General features: G+C 41.0%; 1 protein-coding gene across 3 annotated transcripts in view; it reads left to right on the forward strand.

Annotated features, from left to right (window-relative positions):
• The window catches only part of kremen1 (kringle containing transmembrane protein 1), a 92750-nt gene that overhangs the window by 12294 nt on the left and 67928 nt on the right, over window positions 1-12528 (forward strand). For 2 of the 3 annotated variants that reach the window (XM_083912219.1, XM_083912221.1), the window contains exon 1: window positions 11368-11715. In XM_083912219.1, the coding sequence (XP_083768345.1) occupies window positions 11637-11715 (79 nt within the window). In that variant the 5' untranslated portion in view covers window positions 11368-11636. Of the gene's footprint in view, window positions 1-9724; window positions 9822-11367; window positions 11716-12528 lie in introns of those variants that run through there. The other variant, XM_083912220.1, reaches the window with a different exon arrangement.

Consider the following 12528-nt stretch of genomic DNA (forward strand, 5'->3'; position numbering starts at 1 on the left):
TGGGCTGAAATTAGTCCAAAATCAAACTAAATTAGTCGATAATCAGAAAATGAATAGGAAACTGTTTTCATTCATTTTCCAAATAAAAATGTTAAACATTCATTGGTTCCAGTTTCTCAAATTTGATTATTTGATGCTTTTCTCTGTTTTAAATCATAAATCATATATCATCATCATAAATCTTTGGATTTTGTACTGTTGGACAGACAAAACAAGGAATTTTAAGATGTCACCACATGCTCTAAGAAATTGTGATGAGCATTAAGAAAATACTTGTTTTACCCTATTCCACCCATTCCAATTGTCAATGTAATGCAATAGCTTCAAAATTTAGTATGATCATTAACTGCATTTTACTTTTGACAAAAATGTCAGATTAAACTCTCAATCATACACCTCTGACATTTATTCCCTGCTGACTGGTACTTCTGCAAAGGCTGCAAACACTCATCATGTAAGTCCACAGCCATGTGGCACTGTGCCCTGCTTATCTCCTTTGCCAAGTCCCGTGTGTGCAGGTCTGTGCGCTGAAATTTTCGGACCTTCACACATTGACTGACTCCTGTCAGTCCTAGCCCGGAATGAGACATTTAAAAGTGAAAGCAATCAAGATATCAATTAATTTTAGTCTGGCTCACTGGATGCATTGAGCGAGTATAACCCCTGACAGATGTACTGTGCTAGATGTTGCTTCCGCATTCTGTTTGGCACGGACACTGTTGCTGCATCAGGGGCTTAGAGCCGCCCAAGATGATTGTGATTGGTTTAAAGAAATAAAGGAATACTCCACAGCTGGAGCATTGTCTGGCAATGCAAGACTAATCAACTGAAACAATGCATGTACAGGGGTTATCAAACAAACTATACAACACGCTTAAGTTTAATGTTTGTGGGTGATGAGTTCCACTGTCTGAAAGCTCTAAAGGACTGCGTTTTGAAATTGATTTGTTCTTGGCTGAGGAAATGCAAGATGGCCTATGGTGATCACGATGAGTATGCGTTAGACCACTCTGTACAAGTATACCGTCTACTATCTAATTTCTGGCATACAGAAAGATGTTTTTGTAAGCATACAACATATACATTTCTAAAGTTCACTGACTACAACTGTAACACATTCTAATAAATATAATTCAAATACAGTCTGCAGTAATCTCTCGCTACTACTCCTGTGTAGAGTCTGACTGTGCAGCACGGTGTAATCCTCTGAATGCGAACCGGAATCTTCCGACTTTTTCTTTTCCTTCATTTTCATAAGATATGCAGGCAAGGATTTGTCATGCTTTCTGGATTGAGTTTTAGAACATTGCATGGAGGACACAGTTTTCCCTGACTAGTTTCATTTCATAATTGGGACTGAGATGTAGTGAGAGACCTGCCAAAAATCAGCACAACGTGGTATTTTAGCAGGGACTGCTTAGGCGCTCGCCTTGTTTACAGCTTGAAACAGTAAACCTGCAGACATGCATAGTTCTGCATAGTTCCTGCATTCTGTGGCCTGAAACTCAGTTCATGAAATGTGTCACTGGATACATGTGACACTATGTTTTGGCCATAAAATGTTTAGCTGTTGAAATTAAACATGACGTCAAGACGCTTTTCATGTTGTTTTTGTTCACCTCTTGTAAACAACGTAGTCATACCAAAGTTTGCATCCCCAAAGTGTGTTTCTCATCAGCAGTTTACATTTTGCATATGGTGGATTGTGGTCCTTACATTTCATTCCCTGGAATGGAGGAAACTAAAAAGATGCCTGTCAGAAGCTGTTTGCAATGTTGTAGACTTTGGTGTGGGGGAAAAAAGAGGTACAGTGTAAAAACAAGTCTGGCCTCAATATACCCCACAAAGCTAAAAACCCCTGGAGTTGTTTATGCACAAAAAGAGCATTCGGCTTGAAGTTTATTCAGTGTGGTGGCAACTTTCTACAACTCTCTGAAGATCAGGCTCAGAAACTCTGAAAAGAAACGCACCACTTCCAAATGTTAAGAAAACGTTCAAATAATTTGATTTCTCTGTTTCAGTAAAGCAATTGCCCAGAGCCAACTATTTTCCAAGTTGATATTTAAGATCAGTCATTCCAGTCTGAGAAAACTTGTTGCTTAGAGGCTTCATTTGAGTAGTAAATATGAAATAGTGCTGATACTCATTTACCATTAGCAGCCCTTTTTGAGCATGAGTCAAATGTGCTGTCATTGTCAGCCCACAACAGAGATCCCTCTCAGGATGATTCCCACAAACCGAAACAGTGGGTGGGGACATTGTTTCATGGCGGGAAGTGTGGAATCACTGGCCAGCAATCTTCTAGCTTCTGGCTCTTTTCATGGTCTGTGATGAGTTAATGTGGAGATATTTCTGACTTGGAAAAACACTGTTACTAATGATGTTAGCCATGTTGTTTTTATCTTTGTTGGCAATAAAGGGTAAATCAGACGAAGAAAATTTGCTTGTTTTGTTCTGTTGAATTATCAGAGAAGACTGAGTTATTTAGTGTTTTAGTCAATGAAGAATGGATGTTTGGTAACACTGTAGACTACATTTTCAAGAAGTCATGTCAATTGTATTTATATAACACCAAATCACAACAGAAGTTATGTCATGGCATATTCCCCTATAGATATAGTTACAGATCCAACATTCCCCAATGAGCCAGCAATGGTACAATAATAGAAATAAGATACACACAGGGTAGCCCTACGTATCAAACTGTGGCCATCCACTATGGTGTTAACATGGTTAACATTGTCAGTTCAAACAAAATTACTTCAATAAGGAAAGACTTAATTTGACATTAGGATTTTTATTGGCGTGCACAATAGAGACGATAATGAGAAATGTCTTTGGCGATTAGACCCCATCCCATCGTGGCCTCATAATATTTCATTGGAGTTAGAGACAACCTGTTCTCTTCCCAACTCATAACATAGTGATGTCTCGTCAGGAGTCTTTGGCATCACTTGGTGATGCCCTGGGTAGCCCTGTGCGTGAAATGAATTCCGCTCCAGTTGCTGTTTTAAGCATGGGGAAGACTTGAACTCACATAAAACTGCATGGTTAGGCAACAAAACTACTTGATTATGGTAAGGAAAAAGATTGTGGGTGGGGTTGTGCTTCCTGTGTGATGCGCTTGACATGAACGGGACACGAATCGTGGTATTGCGTTCTACTGGGTGAAAGTCCGGTATTTGTTTGACCCATCCACCACCCCAATCTGCCTCCTTACACTGCGTTTGGTATTCTTAAGCGGTCCTTCATCTCAGCAGACAGGTTTACCTTATTCATTTTGCACTCACGTGCGTCCTTGTCAAAAGCTGAGGGCCTTGACAAAACGGCGGTATTGGACGCCCTGGGAATGAGAACAGCCTCTTAGAGAAGCTGTGAGTAGTGTAGAATAAACCCAGATGGAGTCTAGACTCTGGTATTGATGGTGATAAATGAAGTTTAGAGCAAAGATGTGATTGCCCAATAGAGCTTGTGGCTGAACTAAAAGAGTAAACGCTCCTAATCAGCTGTAAAAAGGTAGCCAGAGAAGAGGGAGGGATAAGAATGAGTGAGTAACATTAAATAGTCTTTAGAGTTGAAGTTACGCTAAGCTTCATTTGGTTGGGGTTAGGCAACAAAACTTAAGGGTCCCTTGTGCTTTGGTATAAAGCATTGCGCATGCTGACAAAGTGCAGGTATTTGATGCCCTGGGAATAAGAAGGAGCTATCATAATAATAATAATAATAATATAGCAGCATCGGGCGTCAAGCAGAACCAGATCCATGGCATCCTGTGGGGTGGTTTAATAATCTTTATTTTCTACATTTTTAAGCAGTACTGCTACTGCTGCCATCCTATTTCAAATAAACTTTACTACATGATCTAATAAATCTGTCACTTTTATAGGATTTCCCAAAAATGGAGTGATTACTTATGCAGGGACCAGACTCTGGTTTACAAGGACCAGATTCTTTGGGGTTGGTCTTTGGTTTGGTTTTGGAAATTTTGAAGCCTTCTGTATTTTTGCCCTTTTGCGGCTGGTGAAAAAGGTGCAAGAAACATGACTGAATGGCGTCCACTCTGGTTGCTAGACAGCTACTGGGTCGATGCTCTACCAGCCATTCTCATGTGCTTCAGAGTTTTCTCCTCTTCTTCCCCTCTGTTTAAACAACGACGGACAAACCAATGAAGGGTCATCCCATCAACTCATACAGGCTGTCATCTTAATGGATAATTATAATATTATTATCCTATGTTTCTCATATTATGGACTCATCTGTGCTTGTGTAAAAGGATTATTACAGTTCGTGTCTTGTTTTCATAGGTTTCGACATAATTTATCTTTGTAAGTAAACGTCTTCAAGCACAGTGACATTGTTAAAAAGAAATCTGACGGGACAAGAAGCACGAGCAGTCAGACATGTTTTGAATTCACTGCTCAGACTTTCCGTTGTAAACATCCATCATAGTTTACAGACAGACATTCGGATTTAACTTTGACCTAAAAATGTACTTACAGTATTATAGGTGTGCGCACTTTGTAATGTGGTATTATTATAGACATATTTTTAGATTTACTACCAGATAGAGTGGTTTAAATAATCTAGATGTAGGTTCTTTACTTCTTGTCTTGTCTAGTTATCGTACAGTTTGTGTTTCTTTACCATTGAAGTTTGTTGTAGAGGGCCCGGCCAGAGCCATGTTCCCAGATCTCTCCAATTATTTTGGAAAGTACAATGTTATTACAGAATAGATAGAAAAGATGCCCAAAAATATCACAATGAGACCCAAGTTTAAATAAACTTTATTTACAGTAATTTAGTCCTGATAAATTTCTTGGTGCATAAACAAACTTGCACCATCCACCTCTCATCCTTTCACTGCCCATTTCCCATTATTTCTCCTTTTTTGTCTCTCTTTCAAAGCCGATAAAGGCTGAGCAATGTTACAATAAACATTCCAGAGGGTGTCACCCACCCAGAGCCTAATTAGAGACCGGGGAGCAAGATGGATGACTGCTGTGTATGTCAGCGAAGAGAGGAGGTGGAGAAGGAGGGGTGGTGGTGCTGCAGCGGCTGCTGGTTACATGCAGGTGGCTGGATGTAAATGTTGGCTTTTATCTTGGCTTTGAACAAGGGCCTGCACAGGTGTGTGTGTGTGTGTTTTTTTTTTTTTTTGGGGGGGGGGGGGGGGGGGGGCTGGTAGGAGTTGAGAGAAGATGGTGGTTTGGGAGTTGTTACTGGTACAGATAGGGCCAGAGGCAGTCATTTGTCAAACCCACTCCAACAAAGCTTTGCTGGGGTCAGAGAGTGACACCATAATGTGCGTTGTGTTGTGTGTGCAACCACTAATGATGTGGATCATATAGACACTGATGTGGCCGCGTGGGGGTTGTTGGCCAGGTCGCACAGACTTCAGACAACAACCAGATGCTTTGGTTGAGTAATCGCATTGACTCACTGTGCCCCCCCCCCCCTCCCAGACGCGAGAAGTTGTGCATCAGTGTGTTTTTAATTAATGTAATGAGCCAAGCGATGGCTGAGATTATTTTGGCACTGGGGAGAATGATCCTGACAGCAAACAGTGACTCAGTGGTGATGTCAAAGAGGGGGACAAAATCTGCATCCTTCTTCTTTTCAAGGTGCTGCCAAAAACAGAGAACAGTCTATTCATCAGGGTGCAAGACACACGTCTCCAATCCCCTACATGTGTTCCTCGAGATACCTAATGTAGCAGGAACTAATGTAGAGGCAGTTTTAAGTACTTTTCTAGGTGATTTTATGTCCGTATCACATATTTTTTTCACGCCAATTGCGCCCCGTCCATGCAAGATACAGTCAAGAAATGTTATGTTATGTATGTGTGATCGGAGCAAGGGGTCTGGAAGTTGGGTTGTAGGAAGCAGAAAGGTTGCCTGATCTAATGTCTTGTGTGATCCCATCCCAAAAGGGTTTCTAGTTTTTCACTTATGTTTGTTTAATATGCTCAGGTTTTAAGATATCTGTTTGAGTGTTCTGCTGTCTTTCCCAGCAATGCTGTTGAAAAAGTTCCTATTGTACACTTTCTTGATTAATCAAGTTATTGTTCCGTCCATAAAATGTCAGACACTGCTTGTTTTGTCCAACCAACGGTTAAAACCCCCCACAAATATATTCAGTATAATCTTCGAAAAGAAGCAAATTATGATACTTGCGTACTCTGGTGTGTAACTAAAATTATTTTTTGATCATCACAATAGTTGAAGATTACTTTCCAATGAATGCTACTGCTCACAGTGAGGTCTGTGATCCTTCTTCTGTGGAGTTTTAAATGTCACTTTTAATGCTGTGAGCACCACAGATCATGATGTATTGTATTGAAGTCGTGGCTGAAATGTCAAAGACTCAAAACCTAGAATAAGAAACACAAAAAATAATTGCATGGATTGATTTCCACTAAAGGAAGGTGATGATTTCTTTCTTTTAATCTGTTATAGCGGAAATGTGTACTTCCTGGCAACATACTCTGAAAAACTAGGGAGCAACATTATACTATGTGCAAGAATTGCATGATTTAGATAACACTGTTCAAGATTATGTACAGTTATACAGGTATGTGTCCATGATGGCGTTTTTTTTACACAAGGCATCGCCCCACTTCCCAGCATTGCACGCTTGATGGACTTGGACTTGCTTCACTCGTGGGCTGCCTGCTCCCAGATTACAAAACAGACCAACATGACGGCTGGTTTGGAAACTTATTCTTATATTTCGAAAGTAGTTCCAACGAAATGTGTTTCTGAAAACATGTAATGCCACTGATTTGCATAAAGTAGGCTTGACGTCATCTCTATGCAAATGAGGAGCGGGCAACTTCACAGTACTGCCCTCGCCACTACCACAATGCACTGTGCGACAGCTCACATAGGCAAGGAATGGGAGGCAGGGAAATGAAAAAAACCCTTGTGGACACGTACCTCCGGACTTAGCCACGAAGCCAGACTGCACATTGTCTGCCCGCCAACTCCGCTAAACCCGGGTCAGGGCTAGCTAGCATGCTATTTTCAGTAGATATCTGCAACACATAGACGTCTTTGACATGATGTCATAACTCTTACTTCCCAGTCTGTTTATGATATCATTAAAAAACATAATTTTAATAAAAAAAAAGTTTTGCACCTTTAAACCGTGTCGCGTTCAGATTAAATGAAACGGCATGTCAGAAAAGGTGTTTTTCGTTTTTAAAATCTTCAGGTAAATTGCAACCATACAGTCCCTTCGGATGCCAAGAAGGAAAGAAAGCAAAGCATAGCAGGAGACATACTTTTGACCACAAAGGAAAGAAATGTGGCATTAAAATTCAGGGCCAGGAACTCATGTTTAACCAAGAGAAAACAACGACGTGACACAGTGTTGGCTCCTGGATTTGTGAATTCAAAGCATCTGGGCCAACTATGCATAACTTCCCATTGGCAGGCAGGTCAGGGATGCCAGAGTACTTTCTAATGCATCTCGTGGATTATTCTTGCTGTGACCTCCAGCCTCCGTCTTGCAAAACTCAGCAGGCAGGACACACTGGCAGGGCGAAGGGCCCAGCTCTCGTTGCGGCCACCCTTGCTAAAAAATGTAAAGACATGGTGCTGCAAGGATTTCTGGATACTTATCTGATGTTCTCAACCAAATAGAAAACAGTCGAAAAAGGCAAAATTCCAAAATAATTAAGTGTAAATGTCAGGCGTGGAAGTGCCGAGTTTTATCTGGAGAGCAAAAAGACAGAGCGGAATTACAGTAACTCCAGCAGACCACAAGGAATGTGGCCAGGCAGCGTGTACAGACAAGCCCAACATGTGATCACACATACAGACACACACACACACACACACACACACACACACATACAGAGAGAGAGCGAGAAAGAAGACAAAGGAAGCCACAACTGCACAGCATCACAAACTGATAGCAAGGAGGTAGTGACAGGAATCCAATCAGGTTCATTTTCATATGGACACAGTAGTTAATACTCAGTCTGAGGACTGCTTTGTAAGCACACATTCATAACATGTCATGCACTCACAGAGTGCAAACCATCGTTAAAGGCATGCCCTTTCCCACAATGTTAAAAACTATTTTTTGTCACAATCCCGTGATTCGGATCCACCCCAGATGTGTTCTTCTTTGGCCCATGCTACACCCTTCTACCAAGATTCATGAGGAGCGGTGGTAATAATGATAGCAATATACACAATATACAGTAGTGGAAGAAGTATTATTAGTAAAAATAGCATTACCTCAATGTAAAAATTCTTAATTACAAGTAGTCCTGTATTCAAAATCTTACTCAAAGCAGCAGTAGGTGAAAAGCAGAAAAAACCCAGCTAGAATCTCTGTCCTGAGCCAATAGGAATGTTCTTTGAAAACAGAGCCAAGAGGAGGTACAGAAGTCCTTTTTTCTCAGAATTTCAATATGATGAAAGATTATTATGAATTTTTTTGCCCATCATCAGCAAAAGTAAACTGCCTACCCCAGGCTTAAATAAAAGTGAACAAGCTTCAAAGATTACTTGATTTGTTTCTTAGCTGATCAGCGGAAAACTAATGCAAACATTTTGGTATTCAATGATATATATTCATGACTTTAATCCATTTTTTGGCCAAACAATGGATTAAAGTCATGAATATTTTCTGGTTTTCTGAGTCATCTATGAGAGTAAACTGAATCTGTTTGGGTTTTGGACTGTCGATAAGACAAGACATCAAAACATCAATATTTCCTCTGTGAGCTTAATCAACAACATAATTGTTAGATTAATGAATTGACAATGAAAACAATTGTTAGCTGCAGCCCTTTAAATGTCTTATCAGCCAAATGTACTTTAAATAAGTGAAAGTAAAAGTATAGGGCTCCTATATATATATACCTGTAAGTATACAGTACTGATGTACACATGTTGTAGCTACTTCCTCTTCTAAACAGCGGCCATTTTGTGTCTGATTGGCAACTTGAGCTGCGAGAAAGGAGGAGCAAGAGTTGAGGGATGGCGTCTCTTTTAAACAAAAACAACCATCATTCATTGAGAAAACAACACACTCAGACATATGACAAACATTTTTTACAAGTTTAAGTTTCAGGGTAGTTGTCAGTCAGCTCATTCTTCTTAGAAGTTGTGAGATGTAACACAAAAATAAGACACAAGAAAAGTAATGTTTCAGAAAGATTAACCCGGGATTAGATCAGTTGAGATACTGTGACATGAACTGAAGAGAGCCATTCATGATCAAGACACACTGTTACAGTTTTGCACAGGATACGGCCTGACATTTCCTCCTGGCCATTGTAGAGATGTGATTGACACATGCAGGAAACATTTGGTTGAGGTCACTGCTGTAAAATAAAGTTTAACTAGTAACTAAAACCAAGGGGTCGCTTTCTTTTACCAGTCTGACTTTGACTTGATCAAGCAAATAACTCAGTAAATGCACCAAAGCAGTAAAGAGTACATTATACAAAAATGCTTACTTTTTGTCGGCACTGTTATTTCCCAGCACTGATAACTCTCAAACGAGTTTAATCTGTCACTACAATATAAGTGGAGGTTACGCAGGCGTGTATTTCTCAGCCACAGTTACATTTCTCAAAAGGACATACGTCATGTTAAATTACTTTCCCAGTGCACACCATCTCAATCCTGTCGGTTTTGGAAAAATAAATGTTGGGGCCTTTTTTTCTTCAAGAGTAGTGACCTCATACTGTATTTTCTATTTTTAGGCCAACTGGCGTGGACAGTGCACTTCACAGGGCTGCATGATGCTCGCAGTGAAACACATGAGGGTGCTGTTTCACACCAGTCTGGGCTGGCAAAAGGGTGAGCAGCACTGACAGTGGGCTTACACACACACACGCACACACACGCACGCACACACACACACACACACACACACACACACACACACACACACACACACACACACACACACACACACACACACACACACACACACACAGCTTCATTGGAGATGTGTGAAGGGAAAGTTGTTCAAGGGGAGTATAATTAGTATTTTTTTCACATCCTGATTTTATATTATTATTTATATCTGCTGAGTTTCCTTTAGGAAGAACTTTGTGCCAACAAATCACCCCTTAAAAAAATATTTCCTTACCAATTCCGATACCTGAACTGATCCAGTAACTGTGCAACAAAATATTATATAAATATAATTATATAAGCTGTTTAGTGAGAAGTATGAATGTAATATGATTGCCATCATTATGTTTGTAGATCAGGAATAAATACATACAGAGAATGAATACCATACAACTTTATTTTACTCTCTAGTATGACAGTCAGTTATAACGGAAAAGAACATCAATAACCTACTTTAAAGTAGAGGGCTAAATTATGCGATATTGGATCGGTGCATAGACTTACCGATACCAGCATTGTAGGCATTATGGAAGGCAGAACAAGAAATAATATATATCACCCTATCTGTGGATTAGGATTGTCTGATAACATCAACAACTGAAACACAGAGTTTTATAAGTCTTTGATTCCCTAAATTGTGCCCAGCAAATAGGCAGACAAATCTAAGACCATAGAAAGATTTTTGATATTTCAACTCCAGCTGCAGGAACATGTATTGGAATTTCTTCTAGAAGAAAAAAGTCATTTCCCTATAGCCTCATCCAAGTCTTAATGAATCTCCACTGTATTAAGCCACATGGCTACCTACCTACTGTAACCACTGCTCTACCAGGATCTTGTGCAAATTCTTCTCACTCATTCCCCCCATCTTCCATAGTGCAGCCATTTAAATGATGTATTGCTGAAGTCATTTCACTTGCCTTTGTGTGCAGCTTAGTATTGTAGCCCAGGGGTTTCAGAATGTAATGGACCCCAATTAGATTTAGACCCCAACATAAAAACCAAGACAATACTCCCATAATCTTCCAGAAGGGACTTATTGTAGTCACTGGTACTGTGCTGCGTAGCATGTTTACAGTGAGCTGTCATACTTTATGGTAGTTCTGATCTCCTGTGGCATCACTTCCATGCCAATAATATAACTCTAGGGACCTAACAGTAAATGCATAGAGACCATATGGTGCTTTTAGTAAGTTATTACCATCTGGAATAGTTTGGGGAAGATATCCCTGCGTTTTTTTTTTCTTTTTTAAAGTTTTGCTGTAATATTAGACGTATTATCAGGTTATTACTGCGGGAATAGGCTTTAAATACAGCCTTTAGAGAGGGGAAATCGGTTTACTAACCTGCTGTTCATTGCACCACTGAGTCCACCCTCCGACCCCAGCGCCGCCACCCTCTCTCTCTCTCTCTCTCTCTCTCTCTCTCTCTCTCTCTCTCCCCCTCCTCCTCTTCCCTTTCTGCTGCTTCCCCAGCAGCGCTGCAGGTTGAATCTCTTGCCCCTGTTTCCTGTCACATGGGTTGGAAATAGGATCCCTGCTTTCTACTATCTGTTCCCGTCTCCGCGGTGTCAGTGTAGTAGTAGCTGTAGGACCTGCCTTGAAGTTCAGGGACTTTTAACGCCGCGCAGAGAGCGACTCCTGCACAGACCCGGACCAGTCATTCAGTCAGTCAGTCCAGCCGCCCGCCGCTCTGCGCATCCGTCCGTCTGGCTGCACTTCACCTGAGAACCACTCCAGACTCTTTAATCACACGATGGATTCCTGGACAGTCACCTCTGCTCTCCTTCTCGCCGGGGTCATTTCTTCTGTGGCTTTTAGTGTTTTTGACACCGGTAAGTCAAACTTTTCGACTCGGCTTTTCTCCCCCTTTTCCTTGAGCATGTATTCCGATGAACCTCTGCGCTGTCGGAAGCGTCTCCAAAGTTGCTCTGTTGCGCACCGGACAATCAACACACACCCGAAAGTGCGTCGCTTTTTAATGTTATTGTGATGTTTTGTTTACTATTTGGTGTCGAACATGTCAGCAGATTGCAGCCGCGGTAACTTAATTCATAGTTCATCGCCTTGGTCCAAAATCACACTCCAACACTACAACACTGTTTCATAAGCTGCGCGATGTCTTTTCTTGGGTTGTTTACATATGTCGACCAAAGCAAAAAGGGAGAGATTGTTGTTGTGTGTTCAGTTTGAAGACAAGATAATGAGGTAATGTGAGCCGAGTGACGTCTGAATACGCTACAGTTTGGGTTCATCCACACTATTGTGGTCCAAACTCAAACCGTGTCCAAATGTGTCCTCACGACCTCCGGAGTCCCCCGTGACAAAATCTGGGAGTACACGTAAATCTGGCTTAGAAATAATCTGGGAGCGATGCTGTTGTTCTGAACGCTACGTTTCGATTTAATCAAGGACTTGTAATCCAAAACCCGCAGCTTTTACGCACTCTCCAGCACATCCTGCGCCTCTGGTCCTGCTGTGTTTACCTGTTCTGCATCAGCTGATTTCATCTGATCACTCACATCCCTGTTGGTCACATTTTCAACGGTTGTGGCACAACATCCTTCTCATGTTTTTAACCTCATATATTATAATAGTACTGTTGGCTGCATTGTGTTACTGGTGATTGTGGCTTTAACTGTTTCACT

The sequence above is a fragment of the Echiichthys vipera genome (genome assembly GCF_963691815.1).
Source record: "Echiichthys vipera genome assembly, chromosome: 4".
Lineage (NCBI taxonomy): Eukaryota > Metazoa > Chordata > Actinopteri > Perciformes > Trachinidae > Echiichthys > Echiichthys vipera.